We start from the raw sequence: 23,911 nt of genomic DNA on the forward strand, positions 1-23,911 counted from the left end.
AGAGGTAATGAGAAGTAATGTAGTACAATCGACATTCATCATTCATCGATGGCGGCCATGAACGAGATAAGATTCTGCCGTTCCTCGGGCAGGTCTTTCTTCGCCGATCGCGATAACACATTATAATGACCTACTGCTCCGCCTGAACCATTCATCACAGAAAGAGTTCTCCCAGCGCATGTTCTAGCCTCTAGACCAACTGTCTCTTGCCGCAAATTATGCACCCGGGAATGCTCAATTATGTCTTCCCGATAATGATTCTCGCTCGATGTGTTCACGATTCATTGTTGACGCGACGCTGAAGGTTGCAGCCGCATGCTGGCGATGGCAAACTCGTACAACACCCTGTTTTTTTTTTTTCTTTAACACACCTTACAAGGAAGCAATACGGCCTCGTGGAATAGTGGCGCTGGTGTGATAGGTACCAATCCGAATCATGAAGTGCTCATAACTATCAATGGCACAGTCTCGTGTAATCATAAACCAACAGGTGGTTAGCGCGCGCGTGCTATGCATTTCCTTCGAGCTGCAAATGTGCAGAAATGTTGCCACGCAGCAGTACACCACACGCAAGATCTCTCTTACGAGGAAAGATCTGCCCAAATATGCCGCACACGAGACCGTAAGCTCGCCGAGCTCGATAACTTCATCAAGTAGCGTTAAAAGCGGTTCAAAACGATCGCTTAATCGATGATCAGTAGCAGTAGCAGAGTGAGCAGAGTGTCCTTCACCTACCGTAACCATCAACAGCAGCAACGGCGCAAGTGTACGTTGTCTACCCACTTTTAGGAAACCTGCAGGTAAATTGAATCGTTCCTTAAATGGCTAAAAGTTCACCTTCGTCCACTGGACACTAGACACGAATCGACATCAGCCATTGACGCTCGCCAATCAGCGTGTGTTGAAGGTTTTCTAGGTGAGCAACCACGCCACCGGTGAGCACCATGAACTCGTCGTCCGGTAACGGATCTAAGGAGCAGTGTATCGAGGACACGATCTTCCAAAAGGCGTTCGGTCCACCTACTTGGTCTTGCTGGGTGTATTCGTTGCGGAGCTTTTGAAACTTCCGGACTAGGCTGTCCGGTAGTACAACTTGTCTGCCAGCTTCACATCGAACCCTTGTCGGCTGGATCGAGAGGATGACCTTACTGCTTATCTTCCATTATATTGCAAATCTTGTAGGACGAACATTTGTGTTGTAAAGTAAAAATTTCAAGTTTCATTCCCAACTGATTGTTTCTTTCGTTTCCACGCCTTAGGTTTATTCCTCCAACAACTAATATGCTATACAAACTCTAAACGTTGACTCTCCAAAACTACTTTCAACCTGTTAAACGTCCCTACCGGTATGGTTATATTTCCCAGCGGATTGTCATGCACTTGAAGCACTTTCAGCACCGGAGAGTACAGACTTTCATCCAAAGGAATCGAGGTAATATTATTGTACGTTAAATTTATGCACTCCAACTTTGGCAGGGCGTTCAATGCTTGTACCTCCACTTGTCTGATGTAATTGAACCTCAAATCAACGTACGTAACTTCTCCCAAAGCTTCCAGACACAAAGGAACCGCCGTCAGGTTATTGAACGACACGTGTAACTCAAGCATCTTGTTCGGTTTCGACCATTTGCACATGTCCACCACCGTCAGCTGATTGTGCGACAATATTAACGTCTCTAGCGCTGGATTCGCAAGGCTGCCCTGCAATGACTCAAGCATGTTGGACGTTAAATCCAACCAGACCAACTTCTTGAATGGAGCGAACAGGTCCAATCTTAATACTCTTACTTTGTTCTCGTTCAATTTGATTACCTGCAAAGCCGATTGACACACTGCGTCACTAGCAATGCCCCTTACGGTGGTAATATTGTTCCGAAACAAATCCAACTTCTGAATGTTCGTTAACGAGCAAAACAAACTCAAATCCAGATATTCTAGTTTACAAAACTGAAACCTGGCCTCGGCGAGGTTCGCTAACTTGCGTATGGTTGGAGAGATTACCCGCAAATCACTCGTTCGCACCACCAGTTTCCTGATGTAGTTGTTTTGTTCGAATTCGATCTGCTTCAGTGCGGTTGTAATGACTTCGAGACTGTTGATATGACAGTTTTTCGGTATGACGATCGTTGTCAAAAAGTTTGACCTCTCCACTAAAACATGATTCGCGTATGGGGTCATAGCGAAGCAGAACTCTGCGTCAAGCACTGGATTATGCAAGTTAATTGCTCGAATCGTGGAATTGGTATCAGTGCTGTGTCGTGGCACGAAAAACACTTTGTCGAAATCGTTCGATGACTTCCATTGGCAAGGGTTATTTTCCGTCATTCGGTAAGGTATGGTTTGAATTGCAAGCACCGTCACAATGAGCAAACAACTGTAATAAAAACGCAAGTGTTATAGTACAGGCACAAACACACAACACAACTCCACCAGGTTCAGTACCATGCAATCACAATTTCTGGTAACATTTCTCAACGCAGTCTAATGTGTCTTGGACATTGGAAACTACTGAGGTAAAGAGTAATTCGCAGTTGTACCTTATATGGCTGGAAGGCCAATTTCATTATCGTTAGTATGGGCGATTATTTACGGAAGAAAAGTCAAATTATTCCCTAATCATACTAATACTAGCACAAGTGTGATTTTTTTTGCAAAAAACTAATGTCATTTTAATTTTATACCACTTCAACAGCAATATGCAAATAATCCACAGCACTGTCCCATAATCTGGATTATTCAGTATTCATACATCAAGACATCAGCCTCACACAATCGATCCAGATAGCGCCATTTTCCAATGACACCCGATCGGTTTCGACGTGACCGAAATAGGGAAATTCGGAAACAACGCGAGCGCTCTGAGCAGGATGGATTATGTTGCCCCATTTATCTTCTCCGGCTGTTGACACAATTCACTGATTTGGCATTAGGAAAACATTCCACAGTCTCCAAGAAAACCCACCAACAAATCATGGATCGCTCGAATCGCTCCGTACCCGGGTACAATGCTTCATGTTTCTTCCCGTTTCTCTGGACCGAAAGCACACAATAATTCTGGCATCACGGTGTGTCGTGGCAGCGTGATTTACACGATCCCGGACCGGCTTCAACATCCGTGTGTTCGTTCTTCTTTCGCTGAGGTGAGTGGTACGTGGTAAGCACCTCAAAAGGTGGCCCCGTACTTGTAGTTGTCGTGTCGTACAGAAAACTAAGTCACACTTTCTAAAAGTACGCTGCTCCATGACGCACAAGTCCTGGGCGAAGACCTACAAAAACGCGTCCACGTACGTACCACGGCCGACCCCCCCGGGACTGCAGATGGTACGAGTGCATCCCGTGCAACGCAGCAAATCAAGCATGCAGAGGCGGTTTGTGCTTCGAGAAATCCGTGGAGACGAAACCCGCGTGTAGGAGGACCTGAGTTTCCGCTCGAAAGCCCACAAAAAGAACGACGAAATAAACCGATGCCGTCCTTTCTCGCACGGTGGAATTGATTTATTGACGCTTCATGCAGCTGGCCGACCTCGTGGCTTTTTGCAAAAGCTTGCATTACGTGGGCAAGATGACGGGCACACAGCAGGAAGTGGTAGTACTTAGTCTCTCTGTGTTCCTCCGGTTCCTTGGTCGTGAACGGGGCTCCCCAACTCGTGTCACAATGTGTCAAGCGGTCTGCTGCCGAGGCCGATAAGATATAATGGATGCAAATTCGATCGCAATGGCATACTTCGGAGTGTCGGTATCGGTTGACGGTGAGTGTTGTGCTCCACTTTCGATTGCTTTCACTCTTTGGATTTGTTTTCTTCAAGTTCAAGCCATATTCCTTCAGTTGAATAATTTTAGATGCAATGCGAGATTACTTACACTTTACGCTCGCGGAAAAACTATCTCCAGTCGAATCACGAACTCTGGTCCATTTGTATTCAGCCGAAGATGTTGATTCTGAAAAGAAAAAAATAAACATATCAGAAATAAAGCTCAAAAATCACTAAAAACAACATGCAAATGAACAAGTCGTATCAAAAGCAACTCATTCAAGGAAATAAATTCGCTGACTAGAAACCGCAACTGCCCACTCATCGCGTCTCCCCCATATAAGCGAGAGTTCAAGAGCAAAACGGGCAGGTCAGGGCTCAAGTGAGGACAATTCGCAGCATAACGTTCATTAATAGTCTCCGAGCCAATCGACATTATCAATAGCATGCATATAAAAATCGCCATCGTCATAAAGTTATCATCATTGGCCATTCGTAAACGTCTGCTCTTCGGTCAACAGATGAAGGAAGCCTCTCGCCGAGATGATGTCCGGTGTGAAGGCTTCTTTTTATCATGTGTTTGCTGCTACGTTTCTTCGACCATCTCTTTCCGGCAAGCTGTTTGATGGTGCACTAACCTTTTTTAGTGCCATTTTCCGTACCAGGCAGGCAGGCAGCATGTGCCTCGCACATGTGTGTCCGCCACACCACCTCTTTCGCTGCCAGCGCAAGCTTCCGCGATCCTTTCAACCGGCACGCGGTTAAGCGTGAGGAAATGGCAGATTTGCATACGACGCCCGTACACAAGCGTGCACACACGCAACCGATCGATCGGTCGGTCAGCAGCGCGCGGTGGATTATAATTTCATGCTTCGATAGATCAAATTGAATATTTATCTTGCAGTGCAACGAAAGTGACTGACGCGTGCATGCAGAAGATGGGACAGTGGCCGGTGCAAACCGGTGCCAGTGCGACACAACACCGGAAAGATACACGCTTTCGAACAGAGGATAAACCACCGAATAGAGCACCCGGTGGGAGCCGCTTTACTTCCGCTCTCGGACCAACACAAAACACTCTGCACAGTCTTTTAAAGCAACAACGTAAAAAACCGGGGAGCCCTTTCTAAATATGCCGCACGCGATTTACATCATGCAACGCGATGTTGAACGTAGCAGAACGTTACCGTACGCATGTCCATCATATGCACGGGGACCCGGTCTGTTGGCTGAGTGAGGAGTCAGTTTTTTTTGGTTGCGATGTTGTGGTTTTACCCTCATGTTGGCAACAATGTTGCTTAAGATCAATCGAATTAGGCCGCATTAGGTTGTTTTCCATAAAAACGTTAAGTCGGCAAGCGAAACTGACAGTGGAGAAGGCCTGTAATCGATTCCCATGTGAATAAAAGTAATTTTACACAGCTATCGGTGTAGAGGGCCGATGAAACCGATGGTCTTGAGCGCCTGAAGGTATGCAGATTAAATTTATTGGACCATTTATCACACTTTAGGAGATAATTTAGACACTCTTGGATCAGAAAATCCAGCAGTCTCGTCATAACTCGAAAGAGAATTTATTTATGGACTTCCCTAGTCCGTTGCATTCATATCCCAAACAGAGAAATGTGGTATGGCTAGTTCTCCTAAGCGCTCAAGAGTCGTGATTATCCTTATTTGGTGTGGTTATACAATCCCTTCACATGCTCATAGCTTTTAAGTGTCGTATATTTCAATTTAGCTACACAAAGTTGTTACGTTCTTAGTTTTCTTTTGTAGCTCTTGGAAAATTTACTTGCTTAAATCGATAATCAATTACTTAAGTAACTGCATAAGCCTAATATCATTACACTCAAGGGACGCCAACCGTTTTGCACTGCACGTGTACTCACTTACCGTACACAGATGTTGTAAAACAACAGGCGGAAAACGTTCAAGCACACTCGAGCACTCACCCTCCAAACAGCAACAACGAACCAACAACACTTGCCGCCACAAACGACAAGCGAATGACAATCGCAACATAGCGATTCAAATCGTGCACTAATTGTAGTCACGTTTTTTTGTGTGCCCGTGCTGTTGAAGGTTTGCGCTATGCTTATGCTATGCTCGGGCTGGCTAAAACTGCCTACATACACACCATAAAGAAAAACTCGTTCTTCCTCCTTTCTCATGGTGGTCGCACCACACACACACACACAGCGATACTAGAGCGCGGCACTATTCATTGAGCTAAATGCCAAATCCACACGTTTTGTCGCTCACCCGGATGGTGGAACACATACAAAAAATTGGTAAAAAAAATGGTGTTCAACTTTTTCATACAGCTAGACTGGCTTTCTACGATGGGCAAAAAATGGTGCGGAAAAAGAAAATAAATGTAACATGCAAAACAGTATCAAAACTCAAACCACTGCACCGAAAAAGTGCAGCAAAAGTTGAAGGTAGAGAGGATTAAAAGCGTATTGCGCTACATGTTTCGCCTTCCCATCTGTGGGCAGTTGGAACAATATCAAGCGATTCCGCTATGTAAAGTTAACTGTGCTGAAAGGAGAAATGGTCTCCACTAGGGACCACAACACGATAAAACACAAATTGTGGATGACAAACATTTGCAAACAAACGCAAACTTTGGTGAGACAATAACACAATTGTGCTGTGTGTGTGTGTGTTTACCTAGCTTACCTGATCGTGGAATTGTCTCTTAAGAACGTCTTAAAAACGTAACATCACTTTTTAAAGTATCAGCACTTACATACAAATACGCTTCCTACGGCATCGCCATCCATTGGAGTGTCTTCTTGAGGGAAAAGTGTTTCTTCGCTAAGCCCTTAAGCAGACACACAGCGCGCTTCCTTCCGGTTTGGAAATGCATGCAGAGGAGATGCAACTGTACAATTGCATACAGCGCGTCGGTGTAGCGGAGTGTCAATGCTCTTTGTCCACACACAATTGGCGTTAAGCCCGTCTTGTCTTGTCGGTTTCCGATGGGCAAAAGACCAGAGTCGGAGGAAGCCGCCTTCACCTTCCACGCGCCACCGCTTCAAACAGCATAAACAGGAAAAGCAACTCTCTTTAGCTGATTAATTTTCGACGCATGATCGGAGCTTGGTCGGAAGGCGGTACTTGCCTTTTGGAAATAGTGATGAGCACAGCTGAATGTATAAACAAATTGCTGCTAAGCGGACTGTCGACTTCTGTTGTGCGAGCGTGTGTACATCAAGAATTCATTCTCCTTTCGCCGAGCCGTCGTTGTTACGAGCCGGGAGTGTGTATGCACGCGATCTTCACTCCCATTCCCATTACGCAAAACAATCCTGGCTGGCCGTGTTTCATCGGGGTAATAGTGCGCGAAAAAAAGAGATTGTACACGACTGTGCTGCTGTCGTCTTGGCCGAATTTGTTGGTTGGTTCCCGGTCGGTTGGCGAAATCGAGACGCCATGAGGTCTGACGCAGTTAGTCGTGGAAAGGAAATCAAGCTGGGCGGTTGGCCTGTTAACACGTTCTTTTTTGTTAGGTGTGCTGTTCAATAAAGCATCTGCTTAATGGTGTGTTGAACAATGCATTTTTTTGACCTAATTTGGCTGTGTTTCATGACTGTAGAAATTTATGTTTTACGTTTTATTTCACTGTTTTATGTCTGTTTTAGCTCTTTTTCCTTGTTTTATGATTGTTATTGTATATTTTATAATTTTTTGTTTCTTTTCTATTATATTAAAACATTTCTCTCGTTTTGAAATAATACTTCTTGGAATCTCTTTCTTTTTACTTTGTTTGGAGAGTTCTCGTCTAATTTGTACTTATTATCTTTTTAAATGTATGAATATTTATCTTACTAGACTTACTGAATATACTACAACTATTGAGTATTTTCCATCTTTAATTCTACTTCCTATTAGTTCTTTAATTGATTACTTACATAATTGATCAAATTAAAATTCATTCACGCGCTTCCAATCCAATCAAGCTTCAAAACAGCCTTTTTTGCAACTGAAACAACACACCAACCCGAGTACGAGCAATTAAAAACTTTCATTTTCTATTTCGATTATCACATCATTGTAATCATCCTGGCAAGCGTAAACATCGTAAAGCCAGCTCAGTCACCCAAATGCCGGAAACACATGTCTACAAATATCAACAGCGTTTAAAAGCACCGTCAGGCAATATGAATGTATTTTACACAAAAAATGGTCACTTTAACAGTTCTTGCACTGGACGAAACCGTGTACCAACAACATCAACAACATTCTAGAACTTCAAACAACCGAAACCGTTCCGAATGATTAACACCACCCCTGTGATTGTGACGTATGCGCAGGCACGCATACGGTTCATCTACCAATCATCAGACCCATACACACACCATCCAACACATATCGATTTAAACTACTATTAGCAAATATTGCTTGAAATCGTTGTGAAAACGGTGTCTGACGAGACTTCAATTTGATGCATTTTTTCTCCTATTTTTTTCGTGACGTCTAAGTCAATTCACGAAGACTCACTCAGACACACACTGGTCAGTAGCGGTGGTGGGAGGCTTACGTACGTCGTTTCGAGAAGAAGAAAAAACGAGCTCGAAGCCAAAAATCATTCAAGCGTTTAGCACGAACCACACTTAAAACTGAAAACGAAAAACTAAAGCCACAAAACAATATTAGCTGCAGTAGAAAATATCAAGTTGAACTAGAAACAAAAAAAAAGCTACAAATTAATCGCACTTAATTTACCACATTTTTCATTCACACGGCGCAAAACTGAAACGACGAAAAACTTAAAAGGGAAAAAGCTCATACACACACGCCCCGCCATAACGCTAATATTGATGAAAAGCTCCATTTCCGCTGACGTTTTCGTGGTTGCAACTTCAAAACTCGTGGTAAAAGTCAGGTTGGGCAAAAGGAAATTATGACCACGAGGCAGTTAGCTTATTTTTCGTATCTTTATCCTTGGCGTGTTTTTCTCTCTCTCTCTCTCTCTCTCTCTCTCTCTCTCTCTCTCTCTTCTTACTAACCAACACTGGCCGGCCACCACACGCAGCAGTGCAGTACGCAGATAACTGCCGTCAAGCGGAAGACGAAGGAAAAAAGGGGCAACAAACGGTAGCTCAACAATTAAAGCAAAAGCAAGCGATTACGGGCGGACTCCACCCGGCTCCGGGAAGTTTGGTCAGTCTTTAGGGTCCTACCCCACCTACCGGTGCTCGATAATGGCCTATCGTATTCCGGTTGCACCGAATCTTCCGATGCAGTCTAGGGTATGGAGAGACTTTCCCTGCCGTTGGGGGGCCGGTTGTGGACTCTGATATGAGAGCTAAGGGAAGTAAACCACCACGTGAAGTCGTTCAGATGGAACACGGCCATTATGGCTGTTACTGGTGGAAGCGGTAAAGAGTTCCACCCCTTAAGAAACCGGTGTTACCGGAATGTAGTATCGAAATTGGTACAAAAATGCATCCATCAATCACCTTTTTTGGAGGTAAACATGATTAAGTTGGGGTTTAATACTGGCTACACCACTTAGCCCGCATTATGTACGCATTTCTTGACTAACAATTAACTAAAGGTGCTATTGTCGATACGCTTTCCGTGACTCCGGGTATCCCTTCTTTGGGTGACATAATTCAATAAAATTTGTATCCCCTGATTTTATACACGCCATTATTATGTCAATCAAAAGGGAAACCCCCTCTTAGCAAAATTATAATATGGCGCAAACCTCTACTTTCTTATGCTTATGCTATATGCTGCGACTTACTTAACATAACTTTGGTGTTCATTTCAGCTTAGAAAAGCCTAACCGATTCACCGATGGAAAAATATAATAAGCATAAAAAGTGCGCGCATGGCCAAAACCGTGCTATTTTTAGACCCTCTTAAGTATTTTTATTGCCCATTTGTTCATTCTCCTGCTTTTACGACTACTTGTGGACACTTTCGCTCATCATAAGCATATAAAAATTTTACGCGCCTTTGACAAATTGAAAACAGCATCAGCAATGTCCGCCGTCCGACCGCGAATAATCAGAATTGAATCTGCTGCCCTCGTTGGGTAATGGCACAATGTGTTTAATGGTAATAAAACAGACATAAACTCTCATCAGCACAAACGAATCAAGCAATACAATCGGTTTCTTCAACTTATTCTTTACTACAATTAAACCTACTGTTGCCATCAATGAGCGAAAGAACTCTGGCAATTAATTGCACTTCATATCATGCTGGTGCCGTGACCAGGATTAAGCATTTAATTTAAACTGACCGTTGTTTAGTAAGCATCGTAATAAATATTTCCCAAATTCAAAATGAAACATACTCTCTGTCTCTTGCCCTATTCCACCCGCTTATGCTAAGCCGCAATGGTTCATAATTTTAGGTAACCAGATTTTTCCGTGTCATCCCACATTCTTCACGGTGCGGCCAGAACACAACACCCACTCGAACCCCCCGCCACCATGGGCGATGGAACGCTGCCAGAACGCACCACTCTCGGCGGCGCTCCAAACATAAGAAAACGGCTGATGCAAAACATCACGAGAGGCAAACCTCACGTCCACGCGACCACAGCACGACTTCAACAGCCGTAGCAGAATGCCGAAAAATACCACCACCGGCAGCATAAATTTGGCGCTCTGGCACATGCACTCTGACGGCGGAGTCTGTGGTGAGCGGTGGCTGTGTGTACTACCATGATATTGGTTGCTTCTTGTTCTTTCTTGTTTTTCAAAATAAACCCAACACCGACACGCGGGAACACGCACTCAAATTCCCGTGAGTTGTGTTTAAACGATGATGATGATTGGCTGTGGTGCCGTTCGGCTGGGGTGTATTAAAAATATATGCTCTGAAGGGAAGACTGTGATTTTTGTTTTGCTTTTTCGCTGGCCAGCAGCAAAAGCGAGAGAAGTGCAGCAGCTGCACAAGCATACGGGGAGCTCTACCTGCAACTTTGCTCTGGAATGCGAACGGAATGTCGAAAGTTTCGCGAGTGCAATAACTTGTAGCACGAGTGTCGCTTTTTGGGAGGACATCTCGAGACATTGCGTATCGAGAAGGTTACACAGGAGTACATTCATTCGCAGAACACTTTCAGCATCATTTACTGCACTTATTTTCGCGGGAAAAACACTCCAATAAATACTCCAAAGTGCTGTCAGCATCTCAGACACGCTGGTGCCGTGACCAGGATTGAGCGTTCTTTCCCATTTCGTGCAACAATTTTATCCAACCGTAAGAAATGGATTGATCGAATTTGCGCTCGTTCGCGCGCCATTCCCCGAAGCGATAATTTCATTGGTTTAAATCAATCTATCGAATCAATCTCGATCCAATTGCGAGTCGCTAACTTGGTTTGTCTTGCACACCCGTCGGATGGCAGTAACTGGCCGCCAACCAAGGCCAAGCGGAAGATGCGGAGAAGAAGCGTCGGTTAAACTTTTGTGACCTACATACACACCGACTGCTGGTGCAAATCTTGTCCGACGGCGAACGGAGGATAATGCACGGAGTCACCTCAACTGGCGCCAATCACAGCAGCAAAAGCTGAACAAAGAAATCGGAAAGTTTAGTTCGTAACTCAAATTTTGTAGCCACAATGCTTGGAGCTTCTAAAATTGAGCATTGAGCGTTGCAGCAGCGGAACTGAATTCTGCATTGTGTTATCTCCTATTCGACATAGTACCATAGGGCAAAGAGAAAGAAACACAATTTCTACTTCCCTCGTGCGGAACCTTCACCAACCAAGAGGTTGAGACATTGACCAGACATTTTTCTGCAACTCAGCTTCCTCCCAGTAAGCTCGGAATGCCACAGCAAATAAAGAAAACTATCTGACTGGCTGACGACAGCCGCTCTGCAGCTTCTTATCGGACTGTAGTGCAGCACAGCCTCGGCACAGACGACGATGCAGGATAACATTCCTGCACTCATTTTGATGTCGCACTCTTCTCAGTGAACTATTTTCGTTCGCTACACGTTCGCCTTCCTACCGTGCGTAATCAATCTTCTTCCACACGCTGCTTCATCCCGAAAAATTGAACAGGGACACATGAGTCATGCACACATCTAAAAGACACCAGCACAAGACACAAAATAAGGCCAACGCAAGCTCTGGTGTGGCCTTCGAAGGAAAGTAACTAAATGCCATTTCGCGGTGCCCACATGCAGAGATGAAAAGAAGGTTTACTGCTACGGAAAGTATTCCGATCACGATTCGCGCTTGTGATAATTGATTTCACACCCTTCACCAAGGCGCTCGGGACTGACCCAACTTTAGTTTTTTTTTTTTGCTGTTTATTTGTATCTCCACAGGTCGACACAGAAAGAAAGCTTGCCCCCGAACGCACGCTGGGTTTATTTTATGTTGGTCTGTCCACCGGGCATCTTCGACCGTTCGCAGGGTTAGGGTAGGTCCAGCTGCTCAGAAACGTCTGACCTACTTGAGCTGCCTGTGTCACGTACGAGACGGCGGACGGAGCCGTAAATCGATATGCCTTTTCACCGGCCGTAAACAGTGCACTCCGAAAGCACCAGATCGTGTCCTGGACCACAGTCCTCGTATGTGGCGCAAACATGCAATGCAAAGCGTGGAAGAGATACACCAAACATAAGAAGCGTTTTAGCACCAACAGCACCATTCGCACGTCAAACGTCCTTCAACCCTTCGATAAAAAAGGCTTCCGAAAATAGTGACTCAAGGCGAACGCACGAGCGGTGCCCAGGCTCGTGTGATCTGACTCTCCCTGCCTTGAATGTTCAAATGTTCGTTCGCTGTTTTGCTCCTTGCTATCTGATTGAGGTGCTATCCGATGATGTTGATGATGAAGGTCAGTGGTCCATCCGCTGCTAACCTTCCGCTGAATGCGTAAGCATCTATTAACCTTTTTTTTGGTTGGAATGGAAACCACAATCACTGCTACTACTAGCATCAGTACATTCATTTATGGTCTGTTGATTACATCAAGTGCTGGCTGAGATCGTATCGCAGATGGAGATTGACAAGCTTTCGAACACGCCGAAAAACAACCGCAAGACCACACGACGGACTGTTTACACTTGCTGCCGGAAGTATCGCACACAGTTGTTGTTGGTCCTATCCAGCTCGGTGAAAAAGTGAAACTGATACCGTCGAATCCACCGACGACACTCTTAAAACTAACAAAACAGAGCGTGAAAATCAAAAGATTTGGAGCTTTGGCCTGTGTGTGTGTCTGTAAGTGTCTCAGTTTTCATTACTTTCGAACATGGATTAAAATTGTTGCTAAAGAGAGTGCGTGTCAGGATTGCAGCCATAAAGCGTTGCCCAGTCGGGGTTCGGTCGGTTAGTGGGTGGTAAAACATATTGCCGAATATTGGACGGTAAGTGAACGGCTACACTTTTTCCTGCCTCCCGATCCCCTAGGAGGCCAGGGGTTGTTAAAAATGCAAGTGTGACTTTCACTGGCAATAAACATTATTTTATTGATGGATCGAATCGACACGTGTGGACTAATTGAAGTTTGAATTAAATTAATTATTAACAACGATAATGAGCAAAGCTTTTAGTCTCTAACTGTTCCTTTGTTTTATGAGCCATTTCGATATTAATTTACTTTACTCTCCTGATTTCGCAACAAGAGTTCATCTGGAACTCAAATGCGCCTGAAGGTATGCAATTACTATTTTTCAGGCTGTGTTTAGTGCTATAAGTCATCAAAGATTTATTGTAGTTGTACAGCACATTCAAGCTAGTTGTATCCGATCCGAAGCATCAAATGAATACAAAGACCCCTGTTTTATCAACACCTCATAATTTGTGACACATTAACTTTATAGCAAATTAACATTTAAAATGAGAAATTAATTAGCTCTAGCTTTAGCTCTTCGTCTGCTCCACTCAAACCTCACAAATCACGCACTAAACAAGAGTAGCGACAAATAAATCCCGAAGTTCTCACGGCCATTTCAGATACGAAGCGCTTTAGCTTAGTGGTTGGGCGGACCGTCTCAGAAATCACTATCTCCTATTCTCTCTATTTTATGTCTTTCTTTTTACGATCCCCAATAGCTATGGTAGATTAGGAAATGAAACTACTGCCCCTCCTATTATCACAAACGGTCCCCATTCAAACCGAGCGAACTACCGATAAATCATACCACACCTAAACTCAAGCAGCGCCCCTGAAGTGAGCAACCTCTTAAGCGAACTGAGTGTAACGATGCGACTGTACCAGATCCGGATGGAAAAGTATTGTATGACAGGGAAAAGAACTGGTCCAAAAACCTACCCCCAAACTACCGTACGCAAAGGCCAACGGTAGACGTAAGGGTTCACTTTCCCGAAAAGTTCAAACCAATTACCTCGGAACCACTCGAAAAACTATCATAACTCATATCAATTATGAGACCCAGATCTCCCACACGAAGCCGGTAGTTCGATCTTCGCCGAGGGACCGTCGAGCAAATTCCAACCAGAGCAGCACACACATAACATCAAACAGTCTGCTAGATTTAAGAGGGCTTTAAATGTCGACTTCTCTGCTGGGTTTTGCCCGGCAGACCTCCCCCGGCATCGTCGGCATAATCTCCCGTGGCCTAATAATAGCCTCTCTTTCTCTTTCTCACTCTGCCCGATGCTTCAAAACAATCCGCAAAATTGACGTAACGCAACAACGTTTTGGAAACGAAGGATTCGGCTAGATGCGTTTGACGCGTTCTTGCTATCCGCTGTCTGTGTGCGGGGAGTCCTCTGCCTCTCTGCAGCTAATTAAATTAAACATTCATTTATAGTTGTACCGGCGAGATAAACGAGCGCACTCGCTTCTTCTGGGTGGTTAGTGTTTGACGACTTCTTGACTTTGATGTGCAGGAGCGGTATGCGCTGTGTATCTGTCCTCTGAGCTGCGTTCAATTTCGCAGACCATTATTTGCTCCAGTTGTGCGATGCTGGGCGGAGAAGCATCACATCTAGCATAAAAAAGCATCATCATTATGCGCATTATGAGCTGCACGATCCATCCTCACGATCGCCGCTATCGTGAGAGCATCCCGCTCTAAGTCAACGGATTGGAACAACGCTGCGTTAAACGTTAAGTAACGCGTTCTTCATCCGTGGCATGGAATAGGTGGCAAAGAATGTCTTGCAGACAACACGAACCAGAAGCCTTCGTTCGCATCCTCACTATCATCCGGTAGCATGGTTAAGCTAACGCGTACACCACGAAGAAACTGATCATGAGCGTCTTGTAGCTCCATTCTGCTTCTTCTTTATCTCCAGAAGAACGACGGCCATAAACCATGCACGCACATATTAGGAACCCAGCCTGACCATATGCTTCTGACGGGCTGCTCTGAAGCATCCCCGCATATCTGCACCGAAGCGGTAGACAGTAAACACAAACATGAATATTTATAAATAACATATATCCCTCCCGCCCGACAACGTCTGCCCATGGCTGACAGTGTCAAGAGAAACGATGCGAGTGCATAAAACATATATTAACCCTCTCACATCCTATGGCATACCGGAGGACGATCCTGTCTCGTCTGATCTTCTGAATCGTCTATGTTCGAACATTTTAGTTTTACACCTTCCGACGAACGATTTTAATTTAAAATAATTAAACTCTTTTATCATATTTAAAAATTGTGACCAAATATGCTCGTTCCTGACACTCCATAAAACCAGAATCATCTGCATCGTTGCACCAGCTGCATCAAAGTGCGGCAACGTTGCAACCGTTCACCCTCCGAAAAAAAAAAACGCGCATCATAAACACGGAATCAACCCAGCAAGTTCTAACGTGCGCAGACAAAATCACTCAGCTTGAACCGAAGCATAAACCCCATCCATCCCGTCCATCCAGACAGAGCTACAGAATTCACGCACACTTTTATCGAATCAGCATCGAAACGCAGAATCATGCTACAGAGCAGCATAAAACGGATCGCTAAATGATCCGGGGCGCGCACGGAATAGTGTGCGTGTGCGAATGTTCTCTCCCATCGCATCGGGGCCAATTTTTAAGTGGATAATAAGACCTGCACTTAAGACTGGATGCGTGGAGAGTGAAAGATTTTCCCCCAAACTACACGGCGCGCGTCTGGCGTTGGAAACGACCAGACCAGAAGCAGATTGATGTTTGTTATACTGGTTCGAGTCAATAAAGCGTGTTGTTGTGATGTTTAAGCAGTGTAATTTACATCTCTTGGGGCAAAACTTCATTGTACAACAGTCAAAACAGCTTCACGGTGGAGGTTTATTTTCAGAAAACCACTTGCGAAATAGCCGTTGCTGCTCCAATTTCGGAAAGAGACAATTTAATCAAGTATTTCTTAGCCACCTCTTATTAACAACCCAACTCCAACCGACCATGATGGCAGTCACAATCACGCGAACAAATGAAACTAACATTAGAGAAATCTTGGCTCGCAATGATTCCATCACTTAAACGTATTGCAAACGCCCGTTTGTACGAATTGTGCTTTGTTGTCTGCATTCATCCCAAAAGCCCAGAGGTTTTTCACACCTTCCTTTTCCAACCAGTTTGAAGGCGAAAGTTTACGACGTTCAACCTTCTGGCTTTATGTCTCATTCAACAAGCAAACGGTGCTACAAACAGCAAACAGCAGAATAGCAGTAAATGGAGCATAATGAAGCATAATCCATTTTTCGAGGTACAAAACTAATGCCACAATGAAAATAAATAAACATACACCAGAGCACACCGATGAGCACAGATGCCAACACCCGCGGAACAAAGCCAAGCACAGGAGAGGCGGCGGAAAATCTTCACACCTTTGACGACCCATTCGAAAGGTATCGGAGAAAGGAAACTGGATGGACGAAAAGACCATTAACATTGCATCACCGTGGACTGAGTGTGAGTGTGTGGCTGACCGGCAAGGAAAAGCAACCGTTTTCTTTTGTCGAATTTGGTGGAAATTAAAGGAAAATAACGCTTCATCCACAAAACCGTAGGAAAGCATCAGAGACACGAGACTCGATGCACACACAGACAATCGCTAATGCGTAAATGCACCAACGGGTCGCCTCCGTCAAAACGCTCCTACTGCTTTACATCGGTGAGAGCCAACTCGTTACACTCGGTTGAACCCGAAAAGCCGCGTTGGACGCGCAATTTTCCACGACCAACCAACAACAACAACAACACAGCCCCGAAAAGTCATCAATGATGGGCGCCCGCACACACCCGATGATGTTGAGCAATTTTTCCCACTCGCCACTCAGTCCACTCGGAAGCTGTCGTAAAAATTTGGGCCATCTAGCAAAACCACCATCACACGGCACAGAGCGAATGTCCGCGACGGGTTCACAGTTTTAGCGGTTGTTTAAACGAGCTTGTGCGGCTACCTAAAACTACTCAACGGAAGCGACGTTGACCAAACGCCTACCGCAATCAAAGGTTGGCCCCATCTTCAGCTACCCATCCGCATCATTAATTTTTCTTTTTTTCCCCCCATTTCCTTGCACGGTTGCATCCGAGATGTATCGGAGCGTTTTCAGCCTGCCTCAGGTTTGGGGCCAGACTTCCTTCTACGGTTTGATGAAGCTGGTCTCAAAATTGAACACCACAATTGCATAAGCCTTGCGGGTTGTATACCTGAGGTAGGATTTAAATCATGTCCGTGATAAGCAGCCGCACGCTACTCTCCATTAGTGCCATGCTTCCTACAATGATACAATCGAGAGAAAACAACTGATAGGAGGCGAAAAGAATCGTTACCACCGCCAAAACCAAGAAGCAGTCGTCGTAATAACAAAGTAACCGAGATTCACTTCAACTTTAACGGAAATGCGGTCAGTGCATTAGACGCAATTACCAATATTCGATGTAGGAAGACGGTCTCAAGACGCTCGTTCCTCGGTTCGGTCGATCGTCATTATGCAACAAGTTCAATCATGGCCGCAATGGCGCGCGAAACGGAAAGTATCCTGCGGCGACGATGAAGCAATTTTGGACCGCGCGAAACAGCTCCTTGAATAAACACAAACATAACACATCCAGACGGGATTGATGAGGTTAGAGGTTTCTCGCTCGCACGCTCTCCTGTTACTGCACCAACTCCGGACTGGCATTACCTCTCGCGGTAGATCATTAATAGTTCTGCTCCACCAGCTAATTAACTTCCCAAAACCGAAATGGACCGAAGGGTTTATCGCACGTGCTTACCAAAAACGAGATTACCAAATAGAACGAGGTTTGTTGATTTTCTAAACATACATTAAATTTCAGTTTGCAGCAATGACCGTTCGCTTTTCTGTGCGCTGTGTGTATGAAAACATTCGACACGTCAATCAACAATAAGGGCTCTCCATCGAGTAAAGCTCACTTTCTAACCACAATATCTACACAACACTAATGCGCACCACCATATCAACCACTTTCCCTAATTGCGATTGATGATACATTAATTGGATCGAAACTTGTGCCCCGGTATCAGTTTACCCTCCGGTTTGAAGACCTACAATGACAGTCCCATTGCTGGTGACGCGATCGTAAATTGTTGGCTAAAGGTATCACGGCTGTTGTGGGCCGCTCCACCAACTGGAGCCCTCGACTGGCTGAGCTTTTCCGAAACCCTATTTTCATCGATCGACCATGAAGCGAGCGAGCGATACACAAACGGAGGCTAATGCGAAGCGACACCAAACTACCGTCGACTGACAGGCAGCATAACTGAAATAATAATTGATTTACGGTGGTCTCCGGCTGGATGTCAATCAGCTGGGCGAGAGAAAGTACGTCCGGAGGAAGCCGCAGCAAGGAAAAGACTGTTTGTTGTTCCTTGCTGTGGCAGCAAAGGAGGAAGAAAATTCATACTAGGTCAGGGCAAGTAGCCCTGTGAAGGATGCTTCACACAAGCCCACTCGAGGATGCATTCTAGGAGATACCGGGTGACATAATTAACGGTCAAGTACTGTGTGCCGAAGTACAGAAGTGCTTCCGTGCCTTCCGAAAGCTAATTTGTCTTTTCCAAAGCTATGTCTCGCTCTCTCTTTCCTCGGACAACATCGATCACTTCCAGCGAAGACATCCACTACAACAGGACACGGGGTTTTAGCTATCATTAAAAAGTAGCGGATTTCCTCGAATCACCCTCGAGGGTAGCTTCGCGAAGGTTTGCCCGAAGCTATGCAGAAAAAAAACCCTGATGGCTTTATTCTTTCCCGGGCGAACAGAGACGCCGAGCCGAGGAAAACTGTCATCATTCATTTCGTTCAAACCTTCTCTCGGGCTAATCCCACCCCCCGTGGACGATTGATGGTGGACGTCCTCCAACGAAACGTTCCCATCGACAGTACTCCATTCAACCTCCTCTAGCAAGATGTTACCCGCTACTGTTTAAAAACTTTGCGCTCATCGAAAATCACTATTCCTTCCGCTTTTCCAACCCAAATCCAACTTCCGAAAAATTTACTTCCATTTACAGACCAACCCGACCGACTGTGTATCTGTGTGACTGAGTTATTTGTTGATTTATGTTTGCCGCTCGGTTCTGTTTTGGGAGATCGAACACAGCCAAGCTTCTGGTTTACGCCAAAGAGGGGAGGGGGGAAGAATTAGAGAATGGATCGTCGCTACTAGAAACAAGGAAAAGCAGTTTTCAAGCCAAGCGAGAAGTTTGGTTCTCCGGTTTATGGTCGATGTTTAGTTTTAAGAATTCATTAAAGCATAACTGCTGTCAACGATGTCTTGTGTGAGTTGATTTATATGCTTTACTGATTCCACGAAGTGCATCGTCACAAGGAGATAGCTACAATTGTTAGAATGACTGTAACGGAAAACCCGGAAAACTATTTCTGTAACGTATCTAGCTTGAAGTTGACGAATTATTTGAGTAGACAAATAATCGCCACAAACGTATCCAAGCTTCATGGTGATTGTAGTAAGTCCATCGACACGGTAACGTACTTCAAGTCGGCATAAGTTCGATTCTCTTTTACGATTATAATCCGATGATGATAAAATGTTGTTTAATTCCAATTACTGATTACACACTGGCTATTTTCTACAGCTTGGAAGATCAATTAAACCTTTCTTGTACATAGCAGCAGCAGCATGTTCGATTGCATCTTACGCCCATTAAAATAGGGATGATTAGGTCAGGCAAGCCCTCCTTCTCAATTTCCGTTAAAAAAGAAAAAAAACTTGGCTTCTCTCCTTCTCTCTCTTCCTTTATCAACAAATGACTCATTAAATGTTATTTTCTGTTCAAATGCACATCCGTTATGCTAACCGTTTTCTTTCACGCTCGTTGATACACGGGGCTGATTACACACCCAGCGAGAGCTCCCTGATAGTAGTCTGTTGTATGCGTAATAAAAACACGCGTGCTGGGAATCTTGGTAAGGGCAAAACATAGACGCACAGGCGATAAGATGAGGCTGCTCGCAGAAGGGATCTTTTAGTGGATTGACATCACATCTGGCAACCTTGTGTGTCGGACCTATAGATGACCTGTAGGAGCAATTTCATCATTTCACTCATTATTCCTACACTAGAAGCCCTTGCTTTCATCAAATAAATGAACCAATTTTGTTAATATTAATTTCTTGCCTCAACAGTTCACAAAATACCCATCAAGTGAACAAATATGGACAATTAAAATGACAAACCGCAACAGCCGTCATTGCAGTCAAATCTTGCGAATGTCCAGCGGATACTGCAGCCGAGACACGAGAGCAACATTGTGTCCGGCAACCATGATCACACAAATCACCGGATATATATATATACAAGACAAACGTGCAAAAGCTGGAACGTCCATTCCGTCAGCAATCGTAAATCTAAAGCCAACCCGCAGACGCGGCCCAGAAACCGATTTGCCTTTTACGGAAGATCGCTACACAAGTTTTTCACCCCACGAACTACACGAACAAGCAACTCTACATTATGATCTTTTCTTGTGCGCGTGGTTTTTTTTTACCTTCACAACTCTTGCCCAAGTTGGACGGTGGCGTGCGGAACCTCGGTGGATTTAAATGCAGGTGACATCAATTTGATTATGCTTCGAACGTACCGAGCGTTGCCAAGCTTATACAATGTAGCAATGTAGAGATGCTTACCGACCACGGGGAAGATGACGAGCGTATAAAATTAATAGTTCCGTTTTATTTTTTTTCCCCTACCACAGTCTCCGAGAGCCTAGACGAGCAGGGCCTTTAAGACACAGGTCAATTAGAAGACATTTAACGCTTCCTGCAAATATGTTGCTCAAAGTTTTTTGTGAGAACGAGGGCATCGAACCAGCAAGGTTGCGGCGCTCTAACTGACCAAGCTGACATTGACTTCGGGCCATATTTGGAATAAATTTGAAGAACTTTTGGAGAGCAGGAAATAATGATTGGATGCAGAATTTGTTGGATAAAAGTCAGCCCACAGCTGCGTATGGATGATATCAACCACGAAGAAACAAAATCAATACATTGAACTACAGTCCGAAGCTCCTGTTTTTCTAAAGGCCTAAAACGAATTTGAACAGTGAAGGGTTTCAGTAAAGTGCCTTATGAATGATTCATTTATCGGAATTCTCAAAGAATCTCTGTCCAGAGTCCAGAAATAACCGAGAACTTCCCTTGGGCCAGCAGCATCCTCACACATCATGAATATTGCATAGAACGGTGTCTGTATAAGTGGCGTAAGGACTCTTCAAGGCCTGCAGAATAGTATTCTTGTTGAACCCTTACTATTGTCTCTGTTCTTCATAAGAATTTTCTCAAGGATATTGACTTTCATCCTCGCCAAGACACTTCTACAGCACTCTCAGAATTTTACTACAGATCTGTTGCGTTCTAGACAGTGTCCTTATCGATTATTTCCACTAGGCATCGCTCCGATTCACACGCATGAGTCCTTCACAAATCGTTAACCAAGGATGTGGGGATTATTTCTACCGTAGAAACACATATGCTTTAAAACTGTGATAAGCCTCCGGGCCCGGGAGCTGGCCCATTTATGTATGTAAATAAATCCTTTTCAAACTTAGCTAACCTTGCCGCTTATCGACCCTGAACCGCAGCCAGCGGTGACGATTTTCTGCGGCATTTCACAAATTCAAAAAGAAACACTAAACGTCTCAGTGGTTCATTTGCATAGCAATGCAACGAAAAGCGGCCTCCCAGGGCACATCCGTCCAGTGTATCCGATTTTTCCGAGACGGTGGAGTTTTACAGCTGTCGACAGCACCGTCACCATCATCATCATCGTCGTGAGTTAGGAATATGTGGCTTTTTGCACACTTACAGACGATACACACACACACAGCACTCAAAAACATGTCATATCATTGTGACTCTCATCAGCCGAACAACTTTATGCAACCCGGACGAAGTGAGGGTGGATCCCATCGTCGTTGTCGTCGTCGGCGGCCATTGTTGTCGGTTATATTTATTGTCACACGAAGTATAGCGAAGCAAAATAGAAAGGATAAACCATTTATCGTTATGCGACACGAGATTGTGTTGTCAGTAGTGTTGCATGTTTGCTCGCAGGACGAAACTTGAACGATACGACGTAACGACGGACAGGGCGTACCGGAGAACCGCAAGCCAAGGGCAAATTGGATTTTCAACTCAATCAAACGTGGGCCCACGGACGGAAACAATAAGAAAAGGGACGTGTTTTACCGTTGTATCGTGTAGCTTGGAACGGTGGAAAACTTATGACGGAGGAACATTTTTCGTCGGTAAAACTAATAAAGTTCTATCAATAGTTTATGAGAAAACGGCGAGTAGCGAGCAGCGGAAATAAAAATAATGTTATAAAAGCCAAGCAATATTTTGTCAGACAAGATGATATTCTAAATTTAAAGTTAAGCATAAGAAATCGAAATTGAAAAGCCAATAAGCCAAAAGCTTTTTCCCCCCGTACTTTCAAATGTTACCTTCCCTACGTCGTATCAGATATCGTCTCACAGTAAAAGGTTAGCACGAAAAGACCTTCCTCCGTGTGGCGTCATCACCACTTGCCATCAATTTGGAAGCGAAAGACCTTCATTGAAACATGATCCACCTTTTCCACCGCCAAAGTGCATTCAAAAGCATTGCCTTGCATTTGCTTCACCTCATTTACCTTATTGCACCTGCTGAGCAGATAAGCTCAGGTTGGGTTGGGTTGGTGGTGGTGGTCCACAAAACAAACACCAAACTACCGCTTCATCGATAACGGTAGGAAGCGATTGTTGAGCGAAAATCATTGAACTCACCCTCTCGAGTTGGGTTTGGGGGGCGGGTTGCTTCATAGTAAAAACAGTAGAACCGGTACAGCAATCGATAGATCGATCGATCGTTCGATTGAAATTAACTCCCCGACAAGAACAATCTCCCTTCGCACAACAAACTCCGGGCCGGGGAAGAGTCTAGGCCACCGGACCACCGGGCGTCGTCTGCCAGCTGTACCTGCCCGCTGCCGGAAGCGAGAAGCATAATCCGGAAACGTGCAAACCACGATACCGTGTGGCTGCGCTCCGGTGGTAACGGTCGATCCAGCGTTGGAAGCAGACGAAAGATGAAACCGTTGATTTTAGGTTTTTCTTCCCATTTTTCCTCCTATACTTCCCGATTTCTTCAGGCGTTTGTTTTCCACACAGCTTCCCTGCTGGCTGTTGGTTATCGATTGACCAGGTTTGGCTAAGCGCACCGCTTCTTAATCCGCTCCGATTCCGATTAAGCGTTACTAAGGCCGCGCATCCGTGAATGCTTTTCCGTGTTGTATTCCGAGGCCGGAATGGGCACGGGACAATGAGAAGCTGGCCAGTAAAGCTAAAAGAGGAAATGAATGGAAAATGCCGGAAAAACATTTTCTTCTTAGTTCGTGACGATTGGTTATTGAAATGGGGTTTTCTTGAATACTCTTTCAGAGCTTTGGAGCAACTTCAACTCCACAGAAGGAGTCCAATAACTGCCGCCGAACCACTACTGACTCAACGGTTATGCAACACCTTCCAGCGCTTTTCCGATGACACGTTCTATCAATTTCCAACATTTAATTGCCTTTTTTCGGGGAAAAAGTAAAACGTGGTGACGAAACAAGCAACACACCACCTTCACCAGACACAGACTTCGGAACAATTATCGACCCATCGGTAGACTCTACGGTTCTACCGAGGGAAAAAGCGGAAGTTTAGAACGGGCCACCAAATAAATGACATTTTCGAAA

General features: G+C 44.7%; 2 protein-coding genes across 2 annotated transcripts in view; both read right to left on the reverse strand.

Moving 5' to 3' along the window:
* The window catches only part of LOC118510570 (myosin-4), a 48,713-nt gene that overhangs the window by 23,461 nt on the left and 1,341 nt on the right, over nt 1-23,911 (reverse strand). The window contains exon 2 of the mRNA XM_036052559.1: nt 3,862-3,939. The gene's annotated coding sequence lies outside the window, so the exon portion shown is untranslated. The remainder of the gene's footprint in view (nt 1-3,861; nt 3,940-23,911) is intronic.
* Nucleotides 1,231-2,556, reverse strand: LOC118510573 (insulin-like growth factor-binding protein complex acid labile subunit). The gene is made up of 2 exons (XM_036052563.1): nt 2,443-2,556; nt 1,231-2,374 (listed from the first exon to the last, which is right to left on the reverse strand). Exons 1-2 carry the CDS (start codon nt 2,466-2,468, stop codon nt 1,285-1,287), a joined length of 1,116 nt encoding a protein of 371 aa, XP_035908456.1. The 5' UTR covers nt 2,469-2,556; the 3' UTR covers nt 1,231-1,284.

This window comes from Anopheles stephensi, chromosome 3 (assembly GCF_013141755.1).
Source record: "Anopheles stephensi strain Indian chromosome 3, UCI_ANSTEP_V1.0, whole genome shotgun sequence".
Taxonomy (NCBI): Eukaryota; Metazoa; Arthropoda; class Insecta; order Diptera; family Culicidae; genus Anopheles; species Anopheles stephensi.

What these genes read in the sequence shown, in the direction of transcription:
- LOC118510573 (XM_036052563.1), bottom strand. Translation starts at nt 2,468, where the DNA reads ATGTTACCAGAAATTGTGATTGCATG. An exon ending in CCAGAAATTGTGATTGCATG is followed by an intron (nt 2,375 to 2,442) that starts GTACTGAACCTG and finishes TTTTTATTACAG; the next exon opens with TTGTTTGCTCATTGTGACGG.